The 9,550-nt window shown below is 42.6% G+C and overlaps 1 protein-coding gene across 1 annotated transcript in view; it reads right to left on the reverse strand.

Moving 5' to 3' along the window:
• Positions 1-2,688: 2,688 nt before the first annotated feature.
• The window catches only part of LOC106811546 (glutamate receptor 3-like), a 24,464-nt gene continuing 17,602 nt past the window's right edge, over positions 2,689-9,550 (reverse strand). Inside the window, 6 exon segments of the mRNA XM_014815213.1 lie at positions 2,689-2,945; positions 6,879-7,027; positions 7,201-7,348; positions 7,940-8,051; positions 8,403-8,539; positions 9,148-9,258. Of these exon segments, the coding sequence (XP_014670699.1) occupies positions 2,814-2,945; positions 6,879-7,027; positions 7,201-7,348; positions 7,940-8,051; positions 8,403-8,539; positions 9,148-9,258 (789 nt within the window). The 3' untranslated portion in view covers positions 2,689-2,813.

Genomic DNA, 9,550 nt, shown 5'->3' on the forward strand with positions numbered 1-9,550 from the left:
AGAGAGAGAGAGAGAGAGAGAGAGATAGATAGATAGATAGATAGATAGATAGATAGATAGATAGATAGATAGATAGATAGATAGATAGATAGATAGATACCGCAACCGAGTACCGTTCACGATAAGTGAGTAAAAATGGAGAAACGGCTCCACCTGGCGATCGCTACACGAACTACGCTCCACGCGATGGGAATCGACTATCGTTGATCGTAGCAGACGTTCGCTCGCGCGCTGTCGATCTCGATCTGACATGCATTGCCCGACGCCGCAGACGACAGAGTTAATTGCGCGCTCGCGCATCGGAAGTAGACGAAGAAAAAATCACACGACGTTAGTAATAAATGATAGCATAACGTATAGCATAAATAATCATTGCGCGAGAATTCGTCGAAAGAACGTCGAAAGAACGTCATTCGCGGTTGTTCTCTCCCTCGTCTGCGCTGTTGCTCGTTATCGCGTGTGTGTGCTGAAGTCATCATCGATACTTCGTGAAAGCACAGGAGGCTGCTTGTGCGTTATTATATATTATTAATTGCACGAGTTATATTATACATCGCACGTTTATATATTTATCACGCATTTTTAATTATTATCATATATTTATGTGTTGTGTTATTATGTTAGAGTGCGAGCTAACATGCGAGTCTATTGCACCGTTTTCCACAAGTTGCGAATTCGCGAGTGTCACCCACCCTTCGTCTAAACGTTTTTTCATCCTCAGCTCCTAAAATCGAAAAATTGTTAGTATACTGTTCCCGTTTGCCATTCCCCGTACGCGTTTTATCCAAAACCTCGCATGTAATCCAGATGAAAGACCGGATACCAGAGAAGCGTCGNGTATATATATATATATATATATATATATATATATATAGAAAGAGAGAGATAGATAGATAGATAGATTGATACCGCAACCGAGTACCGTTCACGATAAGTGAGTAAAGATGGAGAAACGGCTCCACCTGGCGATCGCTACACGAACTACGCTCCACGCGATGGGAATCGACTATCGTTGATCACGTGCGCGTAGCAGACGTTTGCTCGCGCGCTGTCGATCCGACATGCATTGTCCGACGCCGCAGACGACAGAGTTAATTGCGCGCTCGCGCATCGGAAGTAGACGAAGAAAAAAACACACGACGTTAATAATAATTGTATCTTCGTATAGCATGAATAATCATGGCGCGAGAATTCGTCGAAAGAACGTCATTCGCGGTTGTTCTCTCTCTCGTCTGCGCTGTTGTTCGTTATGATCGCGTGTGTGTGCTGACGTCATCATCGATACTTCGTGAAAGCACAGGAGGCTGCTTGTACGTTATTATATATCATTAATTGCACGAGTTATATTATACATCGCACGTTTATATATTTATCACGCATTTTTAAGATTATTATTATTATCATATATTTATGTGTTGTGTTATTATGTTAGAGTGCGAGCTAACATGCGAGTCTATTGCACCGCTTTCCACAAGTTGGGAATTCGCGAGTGTCACGCACTTTTCGTATATACGTTTTTTCAACCTCAGCGAAAAGTCGAGAAATTGTTAGTATACTGTTCCCGTTTGCCATTCCCCGTACGCGTTTTATCCAAAACCTCGCATGTAATCAAGTGCACGACACACGCGGTCAGCTTAGACTAGCGAGGTCTACAACCTAGACACACACACACACACACACACACACACACACACACACACACACACACACACACACACACACACACACACACACACACACACACACACACACACACACACACACACACACACACACACACACACACACACACACACACACACACACACACACACNGCCGCTCGCGCATCGGAAGTAGCAGAAGACAAAAAAACACACGACTTAATAATAATTGTATCTTCGTATAGCATGAATAATCATGGCGCGAGATTCGTCGAAAGAACGTCGAAAGAACGTCATTCGCGGTTGTTTCTCTCTCTCGTCTGTCGCTGTTGTTCGTTATGATCGCCGTGGTGCTGGCTGACGTAATCATCGATACCTTCGTGAAAGCCAAGGAGGCCTGCTTGCGACGTTTATAATATATATTATTATTGCACGAGTTATATTATACAATCGCACGTTTATATATTTATCACGCATTTTTTAAGATTATTATTATTATCAATATATTTATGTGTTGTGTTTTATGTTAGAGTGCGAGCTAACATGCGAGTCTATTGCGCACCGCTTTCCACAAGTTGTGAATTCGCGAGTGTCACGCACCCTTCGTATATACGGTTTTCATCCTCTCAAGCGAAAAGTCGAGAAATTGTTTAGTCTACTGTTCCCGTTTGCCATTTCCCGTACGCGTTTTATCCAAAACTCGCATGTACATCAATGTGCACGACACACCGCGGTCAGCTTAGACTTAGCGAGGTCTACAAACCTAGGGACACACACCACACACACACACACACACACACCACCACACACACACACACACACATCACACACACACACATCACACATCACACACACACACCACACACACACACAACACACACCACACACACACACACACACACACATACACACACGCACGCACGTACGCACGACGCACGCACGCACGCACGCACGCACGCACGCACGTACACACACACATAGATGCGATTTCCTTTCTATATTATATATATAACGACTGATCTTGAACGAATGATATAAATAACATGCGTGCAAATGGGAATTTCTTTCGATTTCTGTATTAACTTACGGACTGTACGGAACTTACGGACTGTGCGGAACTTACGGACTGTACGGAACTTACGGACTGTACGGAACTTACGGACGTATGAACTTCAGAATGAACTTACGGACGAGCTTGCGGCTCCTCTGGTGTCCTGCTCCGTCGTCTCCTCCGCCTCGGACACGTCCATGTTGCCTCGCAGCGACATCTGCATCTTCTGCTTCATCGTCGCCATCAGGCTTTGCTGTCGGGCGCAGAAAGGGGCGTGCATAATTACCCGAGGGTTAATAATGACAACTTTTTGTCATTTTTGTCATTTTTGCCATCTTTGTCATTTTTGTCAAATTTGTCAAATTTGTCATTATTAACCCCTGATGTTACTGAGATACAAACAGAACGACTCCCTACTTACTCCTATACTACTTCCCCGTGCTTGGGACGCGTGCATGCAGCCCTGGCCCGCCTTGTGTCGCCCTGACCGTGCACGCCTGCCGACCCTCGAGACAAAGATATTTTCATATATGTTTGTTGGATGCTAACACGAGTCGCATCTGAACATTAAAGTGCTGCTGTATCCGCGCGTATATAACACCGCGTGCCATATTTCACGGCTGTAACGCGTGCGCATGCGGTCACTCCATTCTTCCGCGCTATGGTGCATTGAGGAGCGGTATGATAGGCGGATGAATTGCATGATAATAATTGCACGATGCGGTTGTTGGTTCTCATATTGGCTGGTGGGCTTTTGCGTCGCGGGATCATTGGCGATATTTGAAAAGCGAAGTTGTATTATTATGATAGCATATTTATGCATTAAATACACACGCGCGCACGCTCACACGCACGCACACGCACACGCACACGCACGCACACGCACACACGCACCCACACAATTCGTTGCAGAGACTTTAAAAAGAAGCACTGCTGCCTTCAATGTTCCCTTATCGAATATAGAACTAAAAACTCCCCGCCCGTCTTTTCTTTCCCTCTCGATTCACACTATAGAAACTATGCGTTTTCTCTCCTTTCGCAATATACACGGATTTGTCGGAGCGTTGTCCATGATAATATGCTACGTGGCAAGGATTTTTACGACCTGTGCGTGAGCCAATATGCAATCAACCGCCAATATTGCCTATACCATATCTGGCTGCTTCGTGCTGTAAGGCTTACCGTATTTACTCGTGTAGAGACCGCGATTCGTGTATAAGTCGCCAGTCCACCATTTTTTGTCTGCGCGCACAGTAACTGGTCCATACTAGGAGTGATTTCTTAGCACTCGTGTATAAGTCGCACCTCTGATTTTTATTATTGAACTTGTGAACAAAAAAGTGCGTTCTATACACGAGTCTTCAAACAGTTTATAAGATTACGTCGAGTAAACGAGTAATGTTTTAGAAACAGTTTAAATGGATTAAATGATACCAGAAACTTGTCATTGATGTTCAATAACGACAACTGATAAAATCTCAAGCTCGTTTTTTGCCGTTTGCGAGAAAGAAAAAAATAGGTGGCGTCTGAGCTCATGGACTAGTCCGTTAGTAATTTTTAATAATATTTGTCGCTGTAATGTATTGACTATATCAGGAGTACATTAATGTACAATAAGTCATTACTGCACGCGAATGCACCCACGCATGCACATGAAAGCATTATTGATGTTAATTATTGTGCTCGTGGCTATATATATATATATCTGCATCCGGTTGCAGATATTGCAATATTGCAGATATTGCAGATATTGCAGATATTGCTGCGCATTGTGCGTCGGCGATGCATGTGTTTGTCGTTGCGTTGCTTGTCGTTGAAATCAATAAATTCAGGCAGGGGCCGATCGAACGCGAGCGTTATTTGCATGTTTCGTTACTACTGTCGACTGCCTTGTTGCTACCAAACGCATTAATTCATCGCTTCCGCAATTCTCATTCAATTCATCGCTAGCATTCAGTGAAATCATAATCGGGAACCACGGCTCCCCTAACGAACAAAGACAAGATGCAAGTCGCGAGCACTATGTATAGCATAACGCTGTTTCCCAGAGACGGGGAGAGAGAGAACGATAGAAAGAAAAGGAGAGAGAGAGAAAGTGGATGAGAGACAGAGAGAGAGAGATAGAGAGAGAGAGAGAGCGAGATAAAGGGTGAGAAAGTAGGCAAGAGAGAGAGAGAGAGAGAGAGAGAGAGAGAGAGAAAGAAGTGATCGATGCATAGGATGCGATTGATTGATACACCACGCCCGGTTCCTATGCCTCCATCAGCAACCGTGGAGTCAACACTAAACGTATAACAACTGACGATATTCGGAAAGAAACAAAGAGTAAAAAACTGCAATGCTTTATTAGTGTTAAAGAGAGATTTAATGGCTGTATAATGCAATATAATGAAACCTAATATAAGTTAATAGTACAATGCAGTATTAGTAGAATATGCTGTGTAGCCGTAAGATGCAAGGTTACAAGAACATACACATAAGCATTAGCTATTAGTTAGTAATCATTCACATAATCCCATAACACGGCAAAAACAACTTGCATAAACATTTTCAAAAATTACTAGAATGTTTCACGACACGTCTTACTGTGTCTAAAATTAATAGGGCTGCCCCCGTATGATATGCTAGTTATTTGTGTACCGAATGTTATTATAATATGCCTAGTCTATATAATCGTATCCATCCCTAATTTGGTCGTTATATTCTAGTACAGCTATTATAAATATTGCGAACACCTAATGCAAAAAATGGAAGCGCGTAGTCGAATATTCTCGAACCGTTTCGTCTATATATCAAGTAATCATTGAGATATATATGGATCGTACGAATAGACAGTTAAAATTCCTGTATATCGGCTACTTTATATCACATCGAAAGCGGTCCTAGCTGAGCTAAAACTCTGACTTGCTGGAGAAAGTAAAAGTAATGTCTTTATTCAGCGCAAATGAGAAGTGCAATTAGAATGGTGCTGTGATCAACACACAAAATCTATACACAAAAACACGACCAATTATGTTTATATTGTCGCAATTCTACGTGTGTGTTTTTTCAAATATACATAGCTAGACAAAACGTTTTCGTTAGTTTTTGTAGCATACTAACAACAACCAACAGACAAGGGGATATGCAAATTCACACCGAGTAATTTTGCTAGTGTCGCCTAGACTTTCCAGCCAGATACTGAGCGGAAAAGTTCAATACTAATTCCCCATAAGTTAGCGCCCCCTAGCTGATGATCTTTTTATACACTGATTGTTACATCACCTTATCACGGAAAGACGCACAAGAGAGCAATGCGACCTTGATGACTATACAAGCCAATAAAAGAGTCTGTGTAATTATATATATATATACAAATCGGTAGTGAAAAAACAAATATTTCCGTTTATGTTTTTACTCACTCACTCCTGATGTATATATATATAATAATAATAATAAGAAGAAGAAGAAGAATAAGATCAAGAGCCCATATTACATACTCTTGTTTGACAAGATGCCGTCATTCTGGGACATGTATGATTGGCTCCTATGACGCCTGGCGTGCACGGACATGCTTAACAGATCGGATGAGTTTATATATATACACAGGCACATGCTGTTAAACGAACCGCGTGAAAATCCGCATGCCTAGATAAACGCGTGCAAATTTTAATGGCCGCAGTATAAATATGTATATATTTTCGAATGCGTGCGTGTGTGCGTGTGTGAGCATGTGCGTGTAGGCGTGTGTGTGCACGCACGCGCGCGTGTGAGTGCCTATGTTTGTGTACAAATTGATCATTCTCGGAGTTGAATTGAAATGTGGGTTCGCTCGCTCTTGAAGTTAGAGCAATCATTGTATTAGGGTAGGACAGGTAATAGTAAAACTATTACCGATACAAAATTGGAGAGGTGCGTGGTCTCTTTTCCCCACGTTTTGAATTTCCATTTTCCCCCCATTTTCCATTTAGGAATATCCTCAGCAAACTTCTATCGATTGAGATCAACTGAGCTTTTTTTCTAATCGAGAACAGCGGTGTTCACCGCGACATCACCTCTAAACCAACTTGGCGTCGTTCGGCTCACGTTGCAAACTCGCCTTAAAAACAACCTGCGTGTGTTTCAAATTGCCGACATCGTGAATTCACTTTCGCTGACTCGATTATTGACTCTATTAACGAGCTTCCACGTTGTTTCGTCTGCGTACCTTTGATTCGTTAGCTTCGTCGCGTGATCTGTACACAAACTCGGCGACTGCGGCCAACATTGAGAGTACGAGGCCGCCTATGAGAATGTAGAATATTCCAGCAACGTTCATCATATTCAACTCATTACTCTGAACCGTGTCCTGGAAAAATCAATCGCAATCAACACACACACAAGTTCGATCTGTTGCCAACTTTTTCTAACTCTGAGGAATCGAGTCGACAAACCTGTGCTGCGCGCACGGGGTGGAAACCTGGACCTTCGTCGTATAGAGACGGTCCCAGCTGTTCACTACACACACGTACACACGTGTAATCATAAACACAAGGCATTGATCGAACGATGTTTCGATACGGATCGATAAATGAATTCGATGACGGCCGTGATGATGGAGAAAACGAGACCGCCGATCAGAATATAGAAGATTCCGGCAAAGTTGTTTAGCGTGAGTTCGTTGGACTGTGCCGAATCCTGAAAATGTAAATTACGTGAAAAATATATGAAAACATGAAAACTATGAGCTTACAGAGATTATAACAATTACATATATGTATATATATATATATATATACTATACTTTCACTTTCATCTCTCTGGTCGCCCAAACCCGCACACTCATATGCACACCAAGTACAAACACACGCAGGTGCGTGTACAGGGGGGGGTCCAGGGGGTCCGGACCCCCCCCTGCTCGCGCAGAAAACGCATCTAAGGGGGTCTAATTTCAAAAAAAATCTGGGGGAGGGCCCCCCAGACCACCCCTTCGCGTGCTCGCAAGTTTGGGTTACGGTTAGACCCCCCCCCCTGGTACAAATCCTGTACACGCCCCTGTGTCACGTTTCCTGCAAGTGCACACACGCACCCACGCACGCACCCACACACGGACCCACACACGCACCTACGCACGCACCCACACACGGACGCAAGCACTCACGTACGCATGCGAAAAACAATTCGCGCACGTTCCCCTCCCCCAATACACACGATATTACGGGAAGCTACTGCGATCACAAGATATCACTCTAACTGGGATAATTCTCTTGGATGTGAGAATGAGAATACCTTGGCAGTCTCTCGATCAAAACATTCGGTATTGTCATACCACCACCTCGTCCGCAGCTTCTGTAGATCCCCATCCTCTCGCAGCTTCAGCACGGCAAATGTTATCTTTTCTCTACATGACAGATACATATATTCGATACTATATATTTATACTATATATTATTGTACTATATATTCGATGAATTGTCTTCTATATAGTCGATCAAATTACCACTATAAAATGTCTACTATATATATTCGATGAAATGTCTACTATGCAATCGTCAAAATACTATGAAGCCCATATAAACCATTAAATAACCACGAAGACCGTATATAAACCAAATAAATAACCATGAAAACTATAAAAATCAAATAAATAACAATAAAGTCAATATAAACAAAATTAATAACCACGAAGACCGTATGTAAATCAATTAAATGATTATAAAGATCGTACAGGTTTAAACCATGTAAAATTAACCTGAGATCGGAGCCCAGCGGTGTGGCGACGCCGTAGCCCTTAGAGTCGAGGTCGCTGCCGACTTTGATGGTCGTACACGGCTTGCGGTTGTTCTCGTACTCATTAGTCGTTGACTCCAGCAGGAAGGCGTACGTCCCCTGCGGACGATGAGAGAGGTGAGAGAAGGAGAAGGTACGCGAGAGAGTGGAGAGATGGCCGCGCGTCCCGTATATCACACGCGCGCCTCGTACCCGGAGAATATTTGACACCGGATCTTTCTTTAGTTTTCACGGCGAAATTCAGTATTTACTGTTGACGTCACGTGTTGTTAATCAGGCTTTTAATTACTCGTAATTCGGATGAGTCACAAAATCTTGTTCGCCACTAATTAAGTATTTACAATTTACAATTTTCAATTTAGTATTTACTGTTACGCACGTAACGTCCGCAAACACGCACGCACGCATACGAACGCCATGTAAATATATATTTCCCTTCGATTCTGGATATAATTAAATAAAGGCCTAAATAATTGAATAAACCTCTGAATAGTTTGTGAAAGCTTGTGGTGGTATATCACGTCCGTTAGTCTAGGGTGCAACCTAATCTATTACAAAGAGCTAATAAATACCTTTGCTATTACCTTGCTAATAATATCTTGCTATTACCTATATGTACCACCTATGTACAACTTGCGTATAATAATACCTTATTATTATAATTATTATTATAATTATTATTATAATTATAATGTGTAATAGCCTACCTTGGATTTTCTCACTCGTTCTATGCCGGCTTTCGTCGACTCTGTGAACACTGACGGTTTCTGCGTGCTCATGAATGACCACATCCGCTTATAGGTCGGAAGGGTCGATTTCTGTTAACGAGAACCATCAACCATCAATTATTAACGCTTATAGATAAATAATAAACACGCACTAAAATAAAGAACGTTTATTTTTGGAGGGCAGGGAATTTTCCGGCGGAAATAAAATAAATGACGTCGATTATTAAGGTGTCGTAAAAGTGCCCTACGTCAGCAGAATCTCAGAAGTGCGCATAATATATCATGTGGCGCGACCCAGTCACACGGACGCGCGCACACACACACACACACACACACACACACACACACACACACACACACACACACACACACACACACACAC

The sequence above is a fragment of the Priapulus caudatus genome, unplaced genomic scaffold, assembly GCF_000485595.1.
Source record: "Priapulus caudatus unplaced genomic scaffold, Priapulus_caudatus-5.0.1 Scaffold551, whole genome shotgun sequence".
Lineage (NCBI taxonomy): Eukaryota > Metazoa > Priapulida > Priapulimorpha > Priapulimorphida > Priapulidae > Priapulus > Priapulus caudatus.